Source organism: Epinephelus fuscoguttatus, linkage group LG18 (genome assembly GCF_011397635.1).
Source record: "Epinephelus fuscoguttatus linkage group LG18, E.fuscoguttatus.final_Chr_v1".
NCBI classification, from domain to species: domain Eukaryota; kingdom Metazoa; phylum Chordata; class Actinopteri; order Perciformes; family Serranidae; genus Epinephelus; species Epinephelus fuscoguttatus.
Genome location: NC_064769.1, coordinates 19,255,225 through 19,278,518, shown reverse-complemented (window position 1 = coordinate 19,278,518; position 23,294 = coordinate 19,255,225). Strand labels below are relative to the sequence as shown.

The 23,294-nt window shown below is 39.9% G+C and overlaps 2 protein-coding genes across 3 annotated transcripts; both read left to right on the top strand.

Moving 5' to 3' along the window:
* Positions 1–104: 104 nt before the first annotated feature.
* git2b (G protein-coupled receptor kinase interacting ArfGAP 2b) lies at positions 105–18,412 on the top strand. 2 transcript variants are annotated; one of them, XM_049603751.1, is made up of 20 exons: positions 105–310; positions 862–995; positions 1,173–1,285; positions 2,671–2,776; positions 3,543–3,629; positions 3,724–3,854; positions 4,883–4,977; positions 5,079–5,124; positions 5,404–5,455; positions 5,559–5,631; positions 5,734–5,831; positions 5,941–6,052; positions 6,580–6,731; positions 6,841–6,993; positions 10,045–10,254; positions 10,413–10,502; positions 11,104–11,186; positions 12,991–13,146; positions 14,397–14,460; positions 14,740–18,412. In XM_049603751.1, exons 1-20 carry the CDS (start codon positions 259–261, stop codon positions 14,947–14,949), a joined length of 2,217 nt encoding a protein of 738 aa, XP_049459708.1. In that variant the 5' UTR covers positions 105–258; the 3' UTR covers positions 14,950–18,412. The 2 variants fall into 2 exon arrangements, with proteins under 2 accessions (XP_049459708.1, XP_049459709.1); XM_049603752.1 differs by lacking the exon at positions 10,413–10,502.
* Positions 18,413–18,493: 81 nt separating this feature from the next.
* Positions 18,494–22,246, top strand: LOC125905637 (glycolipid transfer protein-like). Its single transcript, XM_049603753.1, has 5 exons — positions 18,494–18,728; positions 19,116–19,174; positions 19,310–19,443; positions 19,549–19,699; positions 21,011–22,246. Exons 1-5 carry the CDS (start codon positions 18,626–18,628, stop codon positions 21,191–21,193), a joined length of 630 nt encoding a protein of 209 aa, XP_049459710.1. The 5' UTR covers positions 18,494–18,625; the 3' UTR covers positions 21,194–22,246.
* Positions 22,247–23,294: the final 1,048 nt, after the last annotated feature.

Genomic DNA, 23,294 nt, shown 5'->3' with positions numbered 1-23,294 from the left:
AAGGATAGATATAAAAGGAAACAAGGAAGGAAGCGGACAAGGACGTAGCCAAGGAGGCTACGTGCGTGTTGGAATGGGACACTGCTTTGTTCAACAGCAGGGGAGGGGGGGCATACGAGCACTCAGTTCCTTTGCCTGCTACAATCGGTGAATACAATCTGCTAGGGCGGGCAGTCCCGTCTTATCTTAGTGTAGCTACGGTGTAACGTATCCGTTATATATTTGTCTTTCCTGGACTTTAAGGAGCGCTATCAAGGGATGTCAAAGCGAGTACGAAGCAGAGAGGTCTGCGCTGATTGCAGTGCTCCGGGTAGGATGTCAAACAAGCTAGCTTTTAGCTGGCTAGCTAACCAGCTAGCCCCCCACTACAACTTAACGTCCAGTTAGCTAACCTAGTTACCGTTACCAACTGCCGGTAACTGATTAGCAATTAACGTGATTGGTAGCTGTAATGGTTGTAAATGTTCTTCATGGGGAATGGTTTTCTCACGTATGTCGTGTCTGTTTTGTCTGTGTTATCACATTAACTTGTCTGCTTCTGAAACTCTTTGCTTAAATGATGGTTTATAGAGGTTAACCGTCAACGTCAGGTTAACGTTAGCTTAACCACATAAATTAGCTTGTTTAGCTAGCTTGCGAAGACTAATTTACAAGTAGCTAACTTGGTGTTGTCGCACAACAGACCCACGCCTGGTTGCATTTGTGATTGTGATTTTTGGATGTGTCGAAGACATCAGGAAGCAGCTAAGCTGGAGGTGTAATTTGTTGTCATATAGTGTGTGTAAATGTGTGTTAAAGTGAACGTTATTAACCATTTAACATTAGACTGGGAGGTTAACTAACATTTGCATCTTATTGCAGAGCCACGCTGGGCCTCTGTCAACAGGGGTGTGTTGATTTGCGATGAGTGCTGCAGCATCCATCGAGGTCTGGGGCGACACAGCTCTCAAGTCCGACATCTGACTCATTCTTCGTGGCCACCCTCCCAGTTACAGGTGATGATACAAGGACACAGCCCCTACATACACCAAACATCAAGATGCAAATGCATAGAATCTAATGTGATAGATTATTCAGCGTATGCACAAACAAACACCTCAAATGACTAGAGGACAACCTTATATATTATGCATATGGGTTAAGGTTAATTGTTCTGTGGTTTCATGTTTTAGATGGTCCAGACACTGTATGGCAATGGAGCTAATTCCATATGGGAGCATAGCCTTCTGGACCCTTCCTCCTCAGTGAGTGGGAAGCGCAAAGCCAACCCCCAGGACCGAGTACAGTAAGTGCATTTAGGGATTTTAATGGATCAGTGCCGATTTTGATATGCTTGTTTGGGCTTTGATATAAAACTCTATTGGCAACATTGATTTTCACGGTTAAGGTCAGTGAACATGCATAATTGGTTCTCTGTGCTATGGCATGACTCATGGCCCAGTCAGTCTCAAGTAACTCTGTTAAATGGCGTGACTCGATCTGTAGATGTGCAGATGGGAAATGCATAGCAGCTGAATGAGTATGCAAGAAAGTGAATTTTAAGTGTTAATGCAGCTTTTCCTTTATTTTAAATGTTTTTTAATAAGCAGCACATGCATACTGTAACCCAGAAGACATAACAAAAAACAAAATGAGAGATGTGATGCAGTCACCCACATCTTCTGCCAGGTATAAACACTGTGTCGCTCCAGTGTCTGCCTGGTGCAGTAAAGATAAACAGCCAGCCACATATAAACACAGCCACGCTGAGCCCGACCCTCACACTCTGAGCAAACACATTCAATCACCAGACAACAGACAGAAACAGACAGAGAGTACGCATTGCACCAAACAGGAGGCAGTAATCCTTGATCCCAAATAAATGTTTCAGGATGAATGCTCTTATTTGGGTGTCTTATTGGGGAAATTCTCAGGGGAGTTAGAGCCTTTTGAGGAGCTCAGAAACTAAACCTGTGTTTGACCAGAGGACTTGTAGGATAGACTCAGGTGTAAAAAAGCAGGTCCCTTCCTGGGGGGTTATACTCTCTGATGGTATGGGAACTATCAGGGTGGAGTTGTGTAAGTTGCTGAGTGGTCAAACACAGACTCTGTAGCTGCTTCAACTTCCTTCATTCACAAAACAAGGAAGTATTCTAGTCTTGATATTAGGGCTCGGGTGGAGTTTTGTCATTGTTTATTAACATTAAAAACAATTTAGGCTTTGTTGTTGACTTCCCCACTAGTATAGGATACTATACTGTCCGCTGTCTGTACAGAGATCAACAGAGACAAAGTTGGTCATATGACAGTGAGGAAGGAAAGATATGGTTAGAGTTCGGATAAGAATGTCTCCATGAATTTGCAGCCTTAATTGAAATGGGGAACCTTTTTTCAGTTTAAGGGACAGAAAGGTATCCAGAATCATGTTAAATGGTATAGTGGAATAATTAATGGCTTAAATAAATAAATTGCTTTGCCACCAATCGAATACCCTATTTTCAATTCACGGATGCCGTATTTGATTTCAGTAGTAGACATCAGGACATTCCCAGTTGAGATATGTTTGATGGCTTTTGTCTTAAGCAAACATATACTTGATTATATGAGAAGATAGTAACTTGAAAATAGCAATGGTGGTCCAGATTTCTAGTGTTCTTGGTTTTAAATATAAGTATCTGTCTTGTTTGCCAGTCCGAACAAGACAGAATTCATCAAGGCCAAATATCAGATGTTGGCGTATGTCCATCGGATGCCTTGTCGGGAAGATGACAGTGTAACCGCAAAAGACCTCAGCAAGGTGAGAACAATGTCTCTGGTTTTAGTGTTAACCTCTCTCCATTCTTTATTTGCCAGTATTTTTTTTAGATGCAATAATAATCCAACATTGTCCCATGAGGAATAAGCTTCATGAAGTGTAACTAATGGTGGTGTGATGAAATAAAGCCAGACGTTAGTTTTCTGAACACTACTAAGTGGCACTCACTTCTTTTACTATTGCACAACAAGTGCTTTTTGGTTTTTAACTGTGATATGTGACCACTTCCCCGAAATTTCGGAAATGGTTCTGCTTATTTATAGATTGATATTTAGCAGTAGTGCTGCTGTGACGTCTGCCACTTACATTTTCTTGCACTGGTCACGCTAAGACTGTGACTATCATGTAGTATAATCTATCGACCTCAAGTCTTGTGACTGCTGCATCTATTTCAGTCTCTTCTTGGATTTGTGCTCTGAATTCTTTATTTATTCCTTGCATATAATTTAAGGACAAGCTGGATTATATGCTTATTAGTAGTAGGCATTTCAATAGCCATTTATGGTTGATTAACAGGAAAGTCTTTGTGATTTAGAAAGAGAGAGGTGCATGTAGGTGTATGCACAGAAGGCATAAAATCTGCTGTTGTCTGTAATGCACCCATGAATGTATATTGTCATGTCTGTGCACCTTTTAAAAATGATGCCAGCAGAAAAATACCACAATGCCACTCAGCTCTGGGCAGGTGTATCAAGGCATTCTGTGTGTACTAACATCACAATCAAACCACTTGTTTATCTCCTTTCAGCAACTCCACTCCAGTGTTAGGACCGGAAATCTGGAGACCTGCCTAAGACTCTTATCTTTGGGAGCACAGGCCAACTTCTTCCATCCAGTAAGTGTTGTGGAATAAACAAAGAGCACATTTTGCAATTTTAAAGTTGACATGATACTAATGCTTCATCACTGTGTTGTTTTGGGGACCACAGGAGAAAGGGAACACTCCACTACACATAGCAGCAAAGGCAGGACAAATGTTACAAGCAGAGCTGTTGGCAGTTTATGGAGCTGATCCCGGGGCTCTGGACTCCAGTGGAAAGACCCCCATTGATTATGCAAGGTAAGACTTGAATTTGTTCTGCTATAAAATGTTTTTTTTTTATGAGCAGTGGGAAGTCTGTACCAACACTATATAATGTCACTAACACCTTACAGTTCTAGAGATGGCAAAAGTCAGAGTAAGTTCACAGCCTTTCTCCAGCACCCTTGATTTCCGGTGCACTGCGGTTTAATCTCACACTGTTGGCGATGTTGAAAAACTTTGCAAACTGCCAACAGTTTTTACTGTTGTTGCTGTTCGCATGACTAACCTTTAGTGTTTCTGCAAGCATTGCCTTAACAGACACAGCCCAGCTCAATGGTGGCTGTGCTACAGGAAATGATACACATCCTTTGGAGACTGAACACAGTCGTAGTGCACACAGAAAAAATAAATGTGTATAACTTGTACTATTCATACATTGAGGTCTTAATGAGGAAATGATGCAAATAATGACTTGGGGGAGTGACTGTAAGAAAACAAAAATGGGTTGAAAAAGTGTAGTTAGAAACCAAGGGCAAAAACAGTCTTCATCTGACATAGCTAAAATATTTAGCATTTCTAGCACTACAATGAACATTAGACACAGACACAGTGGCATTCTGTTAGAGCCTTAGTAATTCAATAAGAGTATGACTAACTGAGGCAGGGGGTGAAGGAAAAAAGTCCATAGCACAGTGTGTTAGCTGACTCAGCTTGACTAGTTTTGTTGAGCAAAAGTTGGAATGAACACCTAGAAATAAAGAATAGTACTGGAGCTGACAGGGGTTTGTCATATTACACATTAGTATATGATATACTTCATGGTGTTTGTGGCATAACAGAGAGTCTAAGCATGATTAGTCACTATGGCCAGCGTACCCCTACACACTTTCTATTTCAGTTTTACGCTCATTACTTAGACACTGAGTTAATTCCACCCTCTTAATCAAAAAGGAATTGTTGTGGACACACAGTTTCAATTTCATGATATCCTACCTGAGGCATTCGGTAGCCATAACATAATGCCATATTCCTGAAACACAACCTTTTATTTCTAATCTGCGCAGACAAGCTGGGCATCAGGAGCTGGCAGAGAGGCTAGTGGAGATACAGTATGAACTCACTGACCGGTTAACATTTTACCTTTGTGGTAGAAGACCAGGTAAGTTGGTGCATCAAGTGTAGCTGCTGCACGGCATTTTGGAGCTGAAGGTTTTGTTTTTAATGGTAGTCGCTCACGATCATGTCCTTGTTGTGTTGTAGATCACAGAAACGGGCAGCACTTCATCATTCCACAGATGGCAGACAGGTAATACTGATGTTTTAAGTTTGTTTCATATCTTTTAGTTACAAGAGCCAAGATCTTTTAATGCACAGAAAACAATCCCAATGATACTATCGGCTCCGACAGGCTCCTGGCTACTAGTGAGTGCTATATGTTGTACTTAAAATAATGATCTTGTTTTTCCTATGCTGCATTCTTTTGATGGATAAGAAATAAGTAAGTATGTTTTACCATTGCCTGTCGCCTTGTTTGTGTGGAATTTTGTCAGCAGATCTATAAATTTGATTTATTTTCTGCCCAAAGCAGCCTGGATTTGTCAGAGTTTGCAAAAGCTGCAAAAAAGAAGCTCCAGTCGGTAAGAGATTCTTACATGTGATTCAAGGTCCAAAAGGCCAAAATTCAGCTGCTGTTCAATTATTTCAGATGTCAGCCAGAAATTCTGCTTTATATTGTTCCAGCTAAGTAACCATCAGTTTGAAGAACTCGCCATGGATGTTTATGATGAAGTTGACAGAAGAGAAACAGATGCAGGTGAGGTTGCAAGACTTGTAAAAATATATCATGTATAAAGCTTTTTATGCCTGTATTTGAATTTCTGTCTTTAATGTTATATCTTGTTTTGTGCTTTTTCAGTGTGGTTGGCCACTCAGAACCACAGCACACTCGTAACAGACACCACAGTTGTGCCTTTTCTGCCTGTCAATCCAGAGTACTCATCTACCAGAAACCAGGCAAGTGATGCACCAGTGGTTTAAACTTCAATTTCTTGTGTGAATCCTGGATCTAACAGTGCTGCCGTATTTTTTTTCTGTTTGTATCTTGATGCATTTGTTTCCTCAGGGTCGTCAGAAATTGGCGAGGTTTAGTGCTCATGAATTTGCCACCCTGGTTATTGATATTCTAACTGACGCTAAGCGACGGCAGTGGGGTAACTCCTGCGACAGTCCCAAAGGTACAGTATATCCTTCAGTTTTTAGTTTTAACAGACCTTGAGTTTCCTTGCTAATGCACCCTTGTGTTGGGGTTTATCAATGCTTGTACTGCAGTAAATGTGCTTATTAGCATATACGCATGAGAAAAAAAAAAGAACAAGCAGTGGAGAGAGCCTAAATTGGTTGCAAATAAGATGCAGGAACTTAGTGTTGACTACTGCATATAAATATGGACCATGTGGGCTCAGTTATATAGGCCACCATTAGAATATGGACCATATGTACTGATGTTTGTGCAGAAGCGGTGCCAAACACAGATTGTGAATTGGGGCTTTAATAATGAAAACGCCTACGTTCTTAAATTATAGAAGACCACATAACAGCCGGTTTGATTGTTAGGGGTTTAATAAATGAGAGCTAGTCCTGATTTTTGGATGCAGTGAATGAAAATAAAATGTGCTCCTTGAGCTGTTTGATTTATAAAGCAGGCTGTAGCCAGCAGGGCTTGTTTGATCTCCACTGCTTTGATCTGGTGGTGTGCCCTCAGAAAATGTGGAGCTGATCCTTCAGGGAATGAACAGTCGCCACAACAGTGAGAGCCAGGACAATGACCAGCCTGATTATGACAGCGTGGCATCAGATGAAGATCCAGTGCAAGAGGCCACCTGTGGGGACAGCTGCAACGATGGAAGGACCAAGGTTCATGTCTTGTTTGAACCTACTACTGTTACAAGATTTAAAGCAGCTCCTTGCTTTGCATTTTAAACTCATCAAATGTGCTCCTATGCTATGTCACATTCTGCTGCAGAGCTCAGAGTCATCTGACCTTTCTGATGGACCTATCACGGTGCAGGAATTTATGGAGGTGAAGAGTGCCCTCACTGCATCTGAAGCCAAAATACAGCAGCTTCTTAAAGTCAATTGTCACCTCAGTGAGGAGCTGCGGTCGATGCAGAGCAAGGTATGTCATTTCATATATAATTATACTGCAGATAGTTTACTCTCTTTTCTTTTGCAAGCTTGTGTTTTAACTCAGTTTGCCCTTATAGTTTGAATCCATCACTTTGATTAGATGGTGGTATTTCAAGAGCCATAATTAGAGGTCACTCTGTACTGGATTTATGATGTTTACATCTTCTCTGATACTTGCTCATGTCGGTAGCCTTTGCTTCCTCTTACTGTAGCTCTAAAACACAATTAGTGTGAAAATATAAGTCTGTGTGTGCAAGACTTGATCCTCCCCTATGTTACCAGAGACTTTTAGTAATTTGATTTCCCCCACATACATTAGTAATTTATGTTGAGGTCATGCCTGTTTGAATGTGTCAGACATTGCCTTCTCTCTTTTTAGAATTATACAATGTATAAATTATACAGTTTAAGAATTTGCAGTTGCAGTGAAGACCAGATTTTGACATATAAGTGGGTGAAAATGCCATAAGGTCATAATGCAATACGTGTTGGAATTTCAATTGAAATTCTTCACTGCTACAGAGAACATGGCTGCTATGTTTCTGGATGGGGTAAAATTCCTGTGGTAATAATTAACAATCACCAGACTTCCTCTGCTATGCTGTTCAGTGAAACGGCAACACAAGAGTGGATGTTATAATTCTTTATGGTTTAAAACTGAGTCACAAGTCAGATTTGTAATCACAGAGGACATTATGATCCATCACTGCAAATCTATAGAACCATCCTGCAGCCACCAGCCACAAACTACCTAAATGTTGCAGTGATTAGAGTCTGAGTGTGGGTGAATCACCAGAGTTAGGAACTCTGTCCTCTCCATTGCACAAGTGTCATTAAATTGGATCCCTGACACCTCCAGGCATGTAGCAAGCATTGGCAACAATCTCTATAGATTTTTTCCAAGCATGTTACATCACCCAGTTCTTTATCTCTTAAGCTAGATCGTCCAGTGGTACTTAACCATGCATGTTTTTTTTGGTTTTGTTTTACTTGCAGAGGTTTTGAGGAAATCCTCCTCTGTTAAGATTTCTGCTATCCTCCAATACTTAATGATGCTAGAAAAAATACAACAGCAGCGCCTGTTTCTTGACACAACATCCTGGTAATTCAGCAAAATATATCCACCCTAGTGTGGACTGTTTTCACTATTCTGTATGCCAATACATTTCTACCAAATACAGCTATATATAAATCTTTTAAGTGTTTTGCAATCAATTTTCAATCTGACTCAAATGTCTCTGGGAGGCATTAGCTTTTATCGGTATCTGACAGCTCTCCAGTCTGCCTAAATATCAGATTTACACTTTGTCCAGATGAGTAAGTTTGATTGTTTTTAGTCTAAGTGACTAAGTATTAATGGGATTGTATTCTCTCACAGGCAACCACACTATCATTATAAGGCATGGGTATCGAAACAAGGTATTAAATGAGCCCTGGGGCTACATTATCAAAGACTGTAGTATTGATAAGCTCCAACGTTATCGGTTCTTTTATCAGTACTTTTTAATAACTTATTTTAATTCATTATCATCCTGCAGCCTCTCACCTGCGCTCTGGGCTGGGGCTGAACCCTTCCACATACACACACACACACACCCACACACAAAATGGAGTAAAGTCAGTGAGCAGCAGAGAGGCTGTTGAAGATAACTCAAAAATTACTCGGGTTGATGGCAGCTACACTCGTGACTGCAAGTGCAATTAAATCGTCACAAGTAAAAAGCCATTGCTTTATCAGTGCACGTGTAAACAGCACGCTAGTTTGGCTAATAGCAAATTGTTACACATAAGCTAAAATGGCAGTTGTCTGTATGTAGTATAAGCATTAGGCTTAGTTTGCTCCTTACCTTAAAATTGGGTAGTACATTTAAACTAAGCTGTCAGCTGATGCAAACAGCCCCCTCTTTCTCAACCAGCGCTAATGTTACCCGCATGCAGTGAACACATCAGCAGAGAGGGAGCAGGACAGAGGACAGGAGGAGTGACTTTACAGTGACTTGTAAAAACAAGCCTTCTCTTCACTCAGTATTGTGATGTCAGGAATGTTATTTATATAGTGACTTTGCTGTTGTAAAAAATACTGTTGCTGCTCTCAAGAAAGTAGTAGTATCGATAAAATCTTAATGTTACCTTTCCCTAATCATTTCTCTGTTTGCCTGTCCTCAGTTGCTGCTACTAGATACTAAGCGCCTGATAGTGTTGCCAAGTGTATCACCGTAGGGCCAGACCAAATTTGCATGCTTAGAAAATATATTGTGTTAAAAAAAAAGACAAGGTTTGTCACCTACGCACCCATTTTGGGAGATGGCAGCGTATCATTTGGCTTTCTTTTATGCGTCACAGTTCTCCAGCGCCCAGTTTGTTTCTCTCCTCAGCTGTCTGAGAGAAAGTAACATAATGTGCTGCCTCCTCCTGCTGGTTTATTTACTTCTCAACCATACTGTTTTTTATCTGACAAAAATGGCCATTCCAGTTTCTTATCTGCACCCACCAAAACCTGTAGTGCTGACTCAGTGGGACCCCAAGGCATTTCTGAACAAATCAGAGAAAGGGACCAAACTGTAGGCAACACCCCTTTTGTGGTAGCCTGGTAGTTCTGACCTCTCTGTCTTTGCTCTTCACGCATCATAGGTTTTGTACTTTATCTTATGTCCCCAAAGTTAATATGTTGTCTTTATGATAATTTACATATTTAGACTGAAAGCTGCACAAGTCATGTTTCCTTGGCTCTTTTCAGTTTCTAAGTGTGTTACATGTAAATAAGGGCAATCACTGATACTGCACTTTCTCAGTGTGTATTTCAGGTGTTGTTATCAACACAGTGTCAGCATTTGTAAAAGAACAAACCCTTCTGTTGTGAGAAAAACTTAGAAGAGAAACCAAAAACAAAACAGAGGTGATGATAAACTCAACACAGAGGAATTGGGCCTCTCCCAGAGGCTTAGCCGTATTCTACTCTATTATTAATGTCTGGCCGAGCTTTTGTAAGGAGATCATCCCCCAGCTAGAGCTGACTTGAAAGATGTTTTGTTCCCTTCAGCTGAACTCCCTGCAGACTGAAAACACAACACTGCGATGGCAAACCCCCAGCGGACAACAACACCTCCAGGGGCCCTTTGGTCGACACCCACCCCGCGGAGGTCGCGCCATGTCCATGTACGAGACAGGCTCCTCTCCGAGGCAGTACCCCAACCGAGTCGAAACAGCTCGGCATGAGGACGGAGTCATTTTACAACCCTTCCCGACCAATGTAAGCACAGAGGCACCAATGTTCCTGCTGGATTGCCATGCCGAGACATAATAATGATGCCTGGCTTGGGGCTGGTGTTGGTTTTTCATTCATTCATTAAGTCATTCATTCATTGCATCTCATTAGAGTATGCTCAACTTGGTTTGACCCCTTTCTAGATTGGGAGGGGTCCTTTGGGGACGGCTGCTTCCTCCCTCCCTACCTTCCCCTCTTCCCTGTCCTGGTCGTGGGATGAGCGATCTCGAAGGGTTAAGTACTTGAGTTCCCCTCGGTTCAGAGGCAGCCCCGGGGGACGGCGAAACCTGTCCCCCTGCTTGATCCCACAGTCTTCTCTCTCCTGACCTCTGTCTTCAAACTGCTTTGTATCAGTATCGCCTGCCTGCCTGCATGCACCACAGTGCCTCTGCTTCAGTTCAGTTATCTGGACAACTTTGGATGTTTACTTGAGCCAAAGCAGCTATGGTTAAAGCCAAAGTGATGATGAGATGTTGTACTAGAGAAAGCTGTTTGATTGATCAGACAGAGGAGTCCAATATCTATGAAAGAAAAATCACAATGTGCTTATTAGTCACAGCCACTGATAAGTGCACCCACAGTAAACATCAGGATTTCTTCGCATCTACTAATCGCATCCACTGTTCCAGCACAGTGACCTGGATTGATGTTTCCTGTCTTTTTCTCTTCATCTGCTTTGAAACCAAATGTTGACAACATGTGTTTGATTTCAGAAATGCATGATTCTGACTTGTATGTGCCTACAGTTGCTCTGGTACTGTGTTTGTGTTGATCATATAAAGTATATATAATCAGAAACAGCTGATTGATGGTAATCTGCCGGTGCCTCTGTAGGGCTGCAGTCTGGAAGGACAGAGTATCATGCTGGAGAATGATTACGACACTACGCCCAACCACTCTGAACTGGAGGAGACTGGGTAAGAACGTGCCTTAGCTTTGTACCCACCTTTTGCAAAATGGCACTGATTGTGTAACTCATTTTGGATTTTCTTGTTTATATGTTTTTAAAAAAAATTGTGGATTTTAAACACAGTTTTCACGGCAAACGTTTGTAAATATTTGTATATTTTGATAAGTGTTACCACACAAAAAATGCCATGTGTTTCTTCAAATATATTTTTTAAAATTTTTATTTTGTACAGAATTTGAGCACATTTCTTTCATCACATCGTAGTTACAAAGTGTTTCTTTTTTTTCTCCCTTTTTCTTTGAAGGTAAAGTGACAAAATATTTAAATACAGATAAAACATTTGTTAGATGACTATGCCTTCAACAACAGTCCTTGTGGTATGATAAATAAACATATTTCAACCCATGAGAAAACATATTGGTAAAAAAAAAAAAAATAAAAAAAAATAAAAATAATATAAGTAAGTACAAAAATAAAAATTCACTCTTAAAAAAATAAAAGAATAGGTAAATAGTTTAAGATAAAACAAAGCAATAATAATAAGTACCACTTATAGAATCAATTAATTTTTGTACCTTCGTACATAATTTGATTCTTCAGATAATTCAAAAATTGTTTTATTTATTTATTTTTGTTAAACACTAACTCTTTAAAGTGATTTATATCATGCATCTCATAGTTACAGGATGTACGCAGTATTTACTGAAATAGAAATGTTAAAGGGAAGTGAAGCGATGGAGTAAGAAATGAACTTTGAACTCAAATTAAATGGGATGATTTTTCTTCTTGTTTCTGGTGCTGCAGATGATGACATTGTTGCAGAAGCTTACAAAGTTAAAGGTCACACAAACAGTGAGCAACAAGCTAGACTAATATTAGTTTTGACATATGTTGAGAAAGAGTTTCTGATTGGAACAGTCTGGCTGTACTGGACTGATTAAACATGTTAGGACTTGCACCTGTCTGACGTAAGCTACCTGTTGCAAAAAATCAACACGAGAGTGGCCTTCGGTTATTCTTCTGCCGTTTACGCACATGTAGGGCTAATGATTGACAACTATTTGTAGAGTAGATTTAAATGAATGGAACCAGTTCTCCACTATTTATTTTTACGTCAACGACTGTTATATTATTTTCAGTTTTATTGAAAGGTTCAGTGTGTAGGATTTAGGGGAGAATATTCGCATAAATTGTACATATTTATTAGTGTAAAAGAGCCTGAAACTCAGAATGATTGTGGTGGTTTTGTGACCTTAGAATGAGCCATTTATATCTACATTTGGAGCAGGCCCCTTTCCACATAGCCATGTTCTTTCTACGGCAGTGCACAATGAACAAACCAAGCCCTAACTCTACATCGGGTCATTTGGGTTTTTGTTTCAGCCACTGTAGTTCCTTCTACACACTTGGCACACGGAAGAGGTTTCACTTGGTTGCAGCCTGCATGCTCACTGCTAGTGTGAGGCTTATGAACGCTCTGGCTTGCACTTTATACAGCTGCGACTGCATGCACCCTTTGATGCACTATTACGCACTTTACCATGCTGCTTGGTTTTAACTATGTGTTGTATTTATTATAGGCTTTTAGGTTACTTAATTATTTATAATAAATCTATCTTAAATGTTATTTATTCTGTATGCTGCTGGACCAGGGTAATAAATTTAATTCCCTCATGCTCTTTAACATGTTTGAATGACAATCCACTGAATCTTGGACCTTGAACCTTTAATTTACAGTCAGTATACTTACTGCAAACCAGTTAGAGTATATATAGCTGTAAGCCATAACATTTTTTTTTGTTCATTTGTAGTAGCCCTCTTCCAGCCTCTGAAGCAGTGGAGCCTGGGGAGGACGCTGAGGAAGATGCCACCCTGCCATGCACAGAGGACGTCATCTGCAAGACAGAGCAGATCACTAAGAATATACAGGAGCTTCTGAGAGCTGCCCAGGAGACCAAACATGAAAGGTAGTCTATGATTAATAGATACGTAATATAAGTAAAAAGTATAAAATTTGTCAACATCAAATATATTCAAAGTTGGTTAATGATTCGTACAAGTCAGACCTCTTCATTATTTAATGCAGCTTGAACTCTACTCAGACACAGCTGTATTTCTGTCACTCTGTCTGTCCTTTAAAAAGGGTAAATGGTGTTTCATCCTCCGTCTCAGCTGCTTCTCGGTCACTTGTTTTCAATCGTTGTCCTCCGGGCTCTGCCAGCTTTCATTTATTCTAGCCAGCTAACCACAGACAGATTTACACCTGAGTTGCAAGGCGATTGCAGTAATATCATGAACCAGCAGCACTCTTGGTCTCAAAGAACTGCAGTGAAAGCCTCTGATATTTAGCCTCACAGACTGGCCTCTGTGCTTGTGTCCTAGAAATGGCATGTCTGCTGGGGGTAGGCCTTGGGTTTTTAAACACAGCTGACAGGAAACACCACACGGTCACGTATTCCCCTGTGAGCTGCCAAATCCTCAGCGAGTTAGTCAGTGAGGTTTCATCCATGTATTCATTTCCTGTTTTTAAGTTATACATTACTGTACTGTCCTGTTTTTTTTTTTATCATGATGTTAGATATTAACCATTTTACTTCCTTCCAGTTTAAATATATGTATAAATATTTTTAAATGGGCACTGACCTCTTTATTAAGAGGTATTAATGAGAGGTTATTTCATGGAAATATTGCCCTTTTTTGTGTTTAATTTTGTGAAGAATGTTGTAGCTGACTGTTACAAAGTGGCTCCAAACCAAACATTATGTGCACAAATAGTATAATAATTAATATTTATACTATAGGTATCTCTCCAGGTCTAATGCAGGCCTTCACAGCTTGATTTATGGCTTCCTCTGGTAGGATATTGCTCTCTGTGGCCCATAAAACTGCTTTCAGTTTGAGTATAAGTCATGATGTTGATGTATTTATTGTTTCATCCGGTGTGACTGAAATTAAGGCAGTTAATTTTGAAGCCTTAACACAGCGCTGTCGACTAACCCGCGTTGTATTTGCTTATTCTTAGCACCTTTTGTGACACATTTCACCCAAGCTGGCTATCTCAGTGCAGTCACGTAATCATACAGAAGATAGGCAGACATTTTAACTGTTTACTTAAATCGGAATTTGCATAAACTGGTAGATGTTTTACATTGATGCTTGATATATTGCACAGGAGTGGTTGGTCACCCATTCAGCCTTTTGTGTTTATCTCCCGCAGCTTCCTGCCTTGTTCAGAGAAAATCTGCATGGCTGTGACAGAGATGGCCGCCCTGTTTCCCAAGGTAAGATGACTCCTACCAACAGCTTGACGTCCCTCCCCCCGAGCAATTAAGGGATTTGTTGTTTGTTTGAAAACAGCCAAAGGCAATCATGTATTACTTGTTTGGATCGGGAGGGCCCCGCTCATTGCATTACTTTGTTTTATATTTACCATTTATTGGATTACTTTGTTTTATGTTTACTCACACACACAGCCCGCTGACCACAATGAGGGTTTATTTATGGGGGTTGTCAAGTCAGTCCCTTATCGAGTCTCCATCATCCCTCCTTTCCCCTCACAGAGGCCGTCCTCGGAGACCGTGCGAGGGTCTCTGTGTCTGCTCACTTCGAGCGCCAGCCGGCTCCACGGAGAGTGCCAGAAGGCCGCGGAGCACAACCCCTGCCCGTCGGACATCCAGCTGGTCACTCAGCAGGTCATCCAGTGCGCATATGACATTGCCAAAGCCGCCAAGCAACTTGTCACTGTGACAACCAAAGAAAACAGCAACTAACCCAAAGACATTCCTGATACCAGTATAATTTATTATCAATGATGCTCCTAATTTCAACTAAATCAGTGTTAACACCATCTTTTTGTTTTCCCAGATTAATCAGTGTAAGCATTTCCGTACATTCCTTTAAAAAAAAAAAAAGATGCAAAATTACAGGTCAATCAAAACATGTATTTATTTTGTTGTTGTATCATGGTAATCAAACATCTTTATGCTGTAGGACAGAATCTGTTACTGTTCCTTCCCTCACAAACAGATAATCCACAAAAAATCCAACAGTACAATGTTGTGTATATACAAAGCAATTAGAACAACAAGCAGATGAGCCTCCTACATTGTACTTGTCCAGACAGAGGTCATCATTTGTGCTCCTTGAAGCTGGGTGTCTGGCGTGGCTGAGCTGCCTGAGGGGACAAAAGTCTGAGAGACACCTGGCGTCATGGATCAGAATAGATTAACCTTAATCTACACAACTGACATCATTTTTTTATTTTCCTTTTAGTCATTTTTAAATGTTTTTAAGATGCAATGACAGTATTTTAATCTCGAACCTTTGTGACGCCACTTGCTTAGAGTTAAACGTTTGTTTAGTGAGCAAACTGTGATTATAAAAGTAGCTTCAGTGCGTCGAGCACCGTGTAAGGCCAGCAGTACCAAGAGTGTGCAAACCTTCATTCCATCCAGCAGCTCCAGCAGGTGATTCCACTGTTCAGTAAAGTATCAGTAGTTTTTGGAGTTGAAATGTTACAGCCATACTTCTGATGTTGTGTGCGTGGGTGTGTGTGTGTGTGTGTGTATGCATGTGTGGGCGCAGTTGTCACAGAAATGGCCTGGATGGCCCGTGTGAAATCCATTTTGAATCAATTTTAATAGCATTATGCAAATATATAAGATGTATGTATCAATGTAATTCTTTATCAAAATAACCCAAATGCTATTCTATTTATAAACTGTATGTCATACCTGTAAGAAAATATCAATGTTTATTTTCATAAGCTTTGTTTAACATGATGCTCCGCACAGACTAACTTTTGTTCTGAGGTTTGGGACGTCTCAGCTGGCAGTAAGTTATGGGCAACTTGTGATCTCTGTTTATTTGATGTGCTGCTGTAACTCCAGTGTGTTAGATGCTGCCTGTGGTCACATACGTACAGCTATGGTTTACAATCACTGATAAAGTCAATGTGCCCTCAAAGTTAGAGTACCTGTTGTAGATCTCGGGTCTAATGTGTCACTCGTTCTTGTGAGCCAGATCAGTTTCAACCAGGGGTGGAAAGACAACCAGAATACCCAGCACAAGAAGAGTACAGTTAACTCAAGTAGAAGTAAGGTTACCTGTGTTAGAAGATGTTCAATGCAAAGTATAAAGTGTCACTTTTGAAGACGGTTGCATAGTTACATCTGGTCAGCATGAAAGAGCTGATGCAGCTGTAACTCTTTTATGAATTTGCAATCTCTCTCACATTCAGTGGTAATTTCTGAAGTGGCAAACTTCTTTTCATCTTTAAAAGCTTTCTCAGAAGGCTACCTAATGAGGTAGAAAACGTTCCAAGCAAACAGCAGTGTGTCATGGTTAAGTATTAAAGGAATGCTTCACCCGCAAAATGACCATTTGTGAATCAATAGTTATGCCATGTTACCATTAATTTGTGAAGAAAACTTTTATTGCATGTCTCCATTGAAAATGGCTAATGAATGAATTCATTGATCGATAGGCGACCACATTTAACAACATCAAAACTATATCAAAGCATCAGTTTGCAAACTCTCTCATAACTCGTGCAGAACAATCCAGATCTCATTTATCAAGTTGTAAGCTCAGTACTTCCTGAACACATGAATCTTTGATAAATCTTACAATTAAAAACTGAACTTAAAGTGAGACTTATATATGCTCTCTTCAAAGCCACACTCCAATAGTAAGGTTTTTTAGTACCGGGAATTTTTCTTAATGATTGAAGGTAGCATGGCATGACTAATTGTTTTACAAACGGTAATTTTGTAGGTGAAGTGTTTCTTTAAATTGTCCTTAAATCTTATTCAGGAGAGATTATTACACAATTATAGTGTCTTCTGATCGTTTAAAAAAGACTTAAAATTGATCTTTCAACTACATCTCATGTTTGCTTTTGTTGATTAATGTATATTTTTACCTATTTTGTTGCAATCTTTTTTTTAAACTATGTTTTTTGTTTTATCCTTTGTATGGTGGTCTGATAAGGGATCTTGTCGTTCATTTTCCTTTTTGCACTGATGTTCTTATTGCAAAACTGTAGCCACATAGTATAATGGTAAAAGCCTAAAATGTAGTGTAATAGTGGCCCAAGTAGGGAACAGTCAGAACCCTGTCAGTAAACTCAGAAATGTCCATTACACTTCAACATCTATGTAAAGTTTGCAAAATTAGTCCCAATAAGTTGGAGGCCTTACCAGACCGCATAAGACTGTTTTGGCAAAACCCCTGAGTGTAATGAACTGAGCAACAGTGCACTTTATTATTCATGAGTTCAACTTTTCATTTTGTAAGAGAAAGAATATGCTACTTCTTTTTTCACATTACATAGCCTTGCTCAGTGTTGGGAACCTTACTTTTGAAATGGGGTTACAGATCACTAGTTACCCTGTTAATAATGATAAGTAATAAGTAATGTAACTTTTTAAATGACTTAATCAAAGTAAAGTAACTTATTGCATTTGATTACTTTTGTAACAGGTGTTTTAAATAGGACAGTAAAGCTGAAAAATGTCCAGAAATAGCAAAAAGATGCAAAGCAACAGAATGAACATTATATGTCACATATTCTGTATTATTACTGTAAAATATTTTTATTAGTAACTTCAATTTAATTACATATTTTTCCCAGTAGTATCTTAGTATTCACTTTGTAATTTAATTACGTGTAACTAGTTACTATGTCTCACATTTAGGAGTTTGCCTTTGTCAACTATTGGATCTTTTTACCTATTTTGTTTATTATTTTGTGACCCTATATTTTTAAATTTATTGTACGGTGGTCTGCTGAGAAAAGTAGTCATACAGACTGTCTTGGGATTAGCCACCAATAAGGCCTACTTTTATTTTCCTTATTGCACTGATGTTATCAGTGCAAGACTATGGAACTTTTGCCAAACCTTAACCAGTTCCTCCTCAACACTGGTATCACCTTAAAGCTTCCTGATTAGGCCAGTAGTTCCAGTAGTTACTTTCCAACACTGGTCTCCCTTTAAGTCTTTCTTATTGGTCCATAAGTGAGTAATCTACTGTGCTACATTATTATAAACCGAAAGAACTGATTGGTGACTTTCCACAGTAGTTACAGAAATGACAGTGCGTGTATTCAGTAACTTTCCACCTCTGGTTCTAACCCTGACATTAACTCCCTGTAACTTCTAGCCTCCCACTGCCTCTGTGGTTGAAAACAATCCCTGCCTTAGGTTTAATAAAGTATAATTCATACCTCAAGCGGCTCTTTGTCGTGTTTGTGTACGCACCCAGGACAAACGGCGGTTTTCAATACGCCCATGTATAATTCCCCACCTGTTGGAGAAGGACGAAAGTGATAGGGGCTGGTGGCGTTTCCCCACCCATCCGACAAGGACAAGAGTTCCGGGTTCTTCTCAGCCGAAAGCTGCTCGCGACTGCCCGCGTTATCACAGCGCTCACACGGCGGGGACCATGAGTCTTTTACTAGATAACCAATTCAAAGATCTACCTCCTGACAAGGCGGTGGACACAAAGTTGTTCCTGGAGACTGTGTCTCATATTCCTGCATTTTTTGGTGAGTATACATCCGCTTAAAGTCGATAAATTACCATGATAGAGTGTGTGTTGTCGCGGTTCATACTTGTTCCTCTTGACATGTTTGACTTGTCAGCAGTCAGAGCCCAGGACGTGGTTATTTCACACATACCACAAGTGGAGCTGCTGGGTCACGAACCAGCTGCGGCAGTTGAGCCTATAGAGAAACTCTTTGTTTACTCATTGACAGAGCACACATTGGCCTCATTGTGCTTTAACTGAGACTATGCATTCACTGCATTTTCCCCACTCTGTGTTTGTACCTAAAGGCTGATTTGTATTCCCTCTCTCCTCTGAGCCTGTGACATGTGTGATGAAGTCATTCATATTTTATTGCTTTGCTCTCAAATGTCTGTTTCTCTTCCAGACTGCTTGGGATCAAGCGTATTTTCAGTCATCAAATCAGACATTAATGGCAATATAATGGTAAGACACAGCTGCGTCTGTGTAGTTTTATGCCTCTGCTTGTGCACTGGGGTGTTTTCATACCACTGTTAGGAATACTTAAATATGACATGGAGGTTGTGCAATGCAAACTCAACCCAAATGTGCATTTTTCAGAAAATTAAAGCAGTGTATCAGAAGGATCCTGCCAAGTACATCACCCTGCAGGACATTGTGGTGGCAGAGCGAGAAGCCCATGCGAAGGAATGGCCTAAAGTTGGAGCAACATTGGCTCTGATGTGGCTGAAAAGGTGAGCACTCCCTGCTCTTAATGTTATGTCACACTCTATGTTGAACTTTCAGCTGCTTAACTGTATTTTACAGTGTTAGTTTTAAATACTGGGTCTCTCCTGCAGGGGTCTCCGTTTCATACAAATCCTGCTGCAGAGTTTGGCAGATGGAGAAGTGGATGAGAACAACCCCAACCTAATTCGGGTTAATGTCACCAAAGCCTACGAACAGGCACTGAAGAAATACCATGGCTGGTTTGTTCAAGGGATTTTCAATGTGAGGAAAATGTCTTCTTTCCTGTTATTGTTAATAATTTATTGTATAATCAGGGGGTGTCACCTTGACCTTCAGTGCCTGTGTTTTTCCATACATTTCCACTCCTGTGTGGTAATACTGGCATCACCACACCACACTAAAGTGGAAGCTATTGAAGAAGCACTTTAACTATTTCCTGCCTTAGCAATATGGTTCCATCATCATTATTTTTGCAAGATAGAAGTGTGATGCAAATTATTTTATTCTAAAGCTGCCGTTTGGACAATATTTTGCACAATGTTCAATATCCTACCACAATATGTATTTGTTTTTTCAGAGAACTGAATTGTGGTCAGGGTGAAAAGCCTCTGAACAGCTACTCACTGTTTAACTTGCTCCTAAAAACCTGGCACCTCTTTGGCCGCAATCACACAGAAACAGTTTCGCAATTTGCAAAACACGAGGCGCGCCACACGGACTCACCTCCTTATTCTAACCTTCCCATATAATTAATCTACCATTTATTTATTTTAGTTACATGACAGTAATTAATATCTAGTTCCTAAAATTTTCAGGCAGAGGGTACTTCCTCTAGCTCTGGTTGAGGGTGAGAGGCTGTCAGCAAATACTTTGCCAGGCACAGAGAAACTGAGATCTGTGTGGGTATATGAGACCCTAAAAAAGAGGGTGGATCACGGGGAGTACCACCAGCTGGTCCAGGAGCTTCGCCTCCATGATGGCCATATCCAGGCATATTTTTGCCACCAGTTTCTCCTCCGGGGCCTATGTTTGACACCCCAGGCAATATAATAGAGTGGATAAATCCTAACCATGCTAGCTAATCGAAGCTGTAGTTTGTGTTGTTGAATTAATGGATTGCATTAAATAAGGTGTTTCTGTTATTTTGTTCACCAGCAACACCATATTCTTCGCTATTGCATTATACTTTACATGTTAATGTTGTGCCCCTACCTACATCTGGACAATATATTGATAATATATCAATATCATGATATTGAGACTAGACATTGTCTCAGATTTTGGATATCATAATATCGTGCTTCCTTTGCCTAGTTTTAAAGGCTTCATTACAGTAAAGTAATGTCATTTTATTATTCTCCTTTACCCACTTGGTCATTATATCCACAATATTGATGATTAGTCAATCCTGTCATATCCTTGCAATATCCATATAGAGGTGTCTGGTCAAAAATATTGTGATATTTGATTCTCTCTATCACTCAGCCCTACCCATACCATGTATTAAAGTGTACTTTTCTTATTTTACTCACATATGTGATAATCTCAAATGTTTCTTTTTGTCCGTTGCAGGTAGCGTTACTTGCAGCTCCCTACAAATCAAACTTCCTCAAGGCTCTGTCAAAAGGAGAGGAAGTGAAAGAGGAGGTCTGTCTGGCAAACGTGCGTCATTTCCTGGTTAATTACACCGCCACTGTAGATGCCATCTACGAGATGTACACAGATCTAAACGCAGAGCTGGACTACACTGTTTGATGTCCCTGGACATCTGTCAGACAAGTCCAGTTTTCAAAGATGTTTTTAATAAGATTGTGTGTGTGGTTTTTTTTCTTTCAGTGTGGTATTTATTACTTTGATTATGCCTTACTAAATCTTACTATTGTATATTTTGGTCTTAAAATGATGAAAATGCCTTAAATTTATTCTTATAGCAGAAGGTTGTGTGCTGTTTTTGTATATAATTTCAAGTTACTACAGGATTGTTGAAGTAACAGTGCTGCTCTCACTCTAACGCAGAATGATGTTAGTGTGTGGGTTGCTGCTTTATTTATGACATTTAACAGGTGGCTTCTCACCCGTTACACCAAAGAGGAATACAAGACTGAAAGTACTGTTAATATTACAGGAAACTAATTCTGATGATGCCTCACATTCAGATGCCCTCTGCCTCGTGAGCCATGGAGTTACCTCTGCTGTTGACCTTGTCACAGCAACCTCCAGTAGTCATTTTAAATTTTAACTGCTCATTCTTTGGTGTGCATTAATCCACGTATGCCTTGGTGATGCTGTACGGATACACAGTGTTTTCAAAGTGAGCTCAGTATCTGTGTATTTGCAATACTGTTTTACCGGCAAAGCAAAAGTAAGAAGAGCCAGAACTATTTTTCCCCCGAGGGCTTAACTTGTGTGCAGTCAGTGGTTTGTCTGTGTTTGCAGAAGGTGTGGTTCACTTGTGTTTGTTTTGTATGTATTCTTCTGCGGCCTTTTTTGAGCCTGTCTGAACTCACTTAACTTCTTTTACATAACCATTACAATGTCAAATGATGTTTTTCATGTGAGCAGACAGCACATCATGTGGACATTTATTAATAACTTATTAATTAGATCTGCATTTTCTGTACAAATACTTATAGATAGGCTGTTTGTTCCTGCATTTTAAACTATGACCAAATTTTTTAGCACCAAATCTTAATGTGTGACAAAAATAAGTGTGATATTTATCATTAGTAATAATAATTCAGTAATAAATGAATGAATTAATAAATGAATGAACTACTCTTAACTAATAAAAATCTTACCTACAGTTCATGAGTTGTACTCTAGGTGGCAGTATTTATTCAGCTTTTGTCTGTTAATCACATTTGTGGTGTCAGCACTGCATGAAATATTTTAAATTATGCACATGGGTTGCAATCATACACTAAATGCAGTGTAGATACAGTTGCAGTCTTTGCCAAGTGAGATCTTAAATCACTCAAAACAGCAGTTCGGATTTATGTTTGTTAATTTGCAAGAGCAGCTATGTGCATTTTCATAAGCTCTTTTGGTGCACCATGATTTAATTTGCTCTCAGCGCAAATATTTTTGAGGCTGATTGCAGGAAAAGAAATGTTAACACAGATGATTTTAAACACAAATTTTCTCAAACATCAGCAGTAAATTGGAGGAAAATCCTCGCTCTTCTTCATGTCTCCTAATCCCTCAGATCGACCAACCTATTCCTCTGCCCAGTCTTACTTATCTGAAGTGTGTCCCAGAGGCCGGAGTGGCTCTGGTTCCTCTCCCTCAGGAGCCTGAGCTAATCGTCTCTGAGTGAGAGCAAGAGGAGCATGTCTGTAATCCTGTAGGTTTATCAGCAGAGCAGCCCGGCCTGTCCCCGCTGATAGATAGGATGGAAAAGCTCCAAGCGAAGCCAGAGCACAATAGGCTAAAGACAGGAAATCATTTACAACAATGCCTCAATGACAAAGCCACTGACCTTTAACTCTGAAATATTTGTTATCTGCAATGAGGTCATCAATTGAATATTGCAGTTTTTATTCCCAGCAGTGCATCTAATGCCATTATTCACGCCATCGAGCTTATTTGTTTTGTAATGGACTACTTAAAATGGGTGCGCGTTTTATGTCTATGGTGACCTAAACCACATTACTGCTATAGCATCCAATTTAGGAGGACAAATGAAGCAAAATAAGAGGTGCAGGCACGCTGCCATCGAAGATTAGCAATTCAATAGCTGGGTAACAGCATTTCTACATAATGTGAGCAGTAATATTCCTCTGGATTTATCTTCAGGAAAGCATCTATTTTTCATACACAAATATAATATAAGAGAAAGAGAGGGCCTGTATATTTT

Bases quoted from the DNA above. Each gene is read 5' to 3' on its own strand.
- git2b (XM_049603751.1), top strand. From the start codon at position 259: ATGTCAAAGCGAGTACGAAGCAGAGAGGTCTGCGCTGATTGCAGTGCT. The intron at 3,630-3,723 runs GTAAGTGTTGTG...TGGGGACCACAG, and splicing joins AGGCCAACTTCTTCCATCCA to GAGAAAGGGAACACTCCACT. The intron at 5,632-5,733 runs GTGAGGTTGCAA...GTGCTTTTTCAG, and splicing joins CAGAAGAGAAACAGATGCAG to TGTGGTTGGCCACTCAGAAC.
- LOC125905637 (XM_049603753.1), top strand. From the start codon at position 18,626: ATGAGTCTTTTACTAGATAACCAATTCAAAGATCTACCTCCTGACAAG. The intron at 18,729-19,115 runs GTGAGTATACAT...TTTCTCTTCCAG, and splicing joins TCATATTCCTGCATTTTTTG to ACTGCTTGGGATCAAGCGTA. The intron at 19,444-19,548 runs GTGAGCACTCCC...TCTCTCCTGCAG, and splicing joins GCTCTGATGTGGCTGAAAAG to GGGTCTCCGTTTCATACAAA.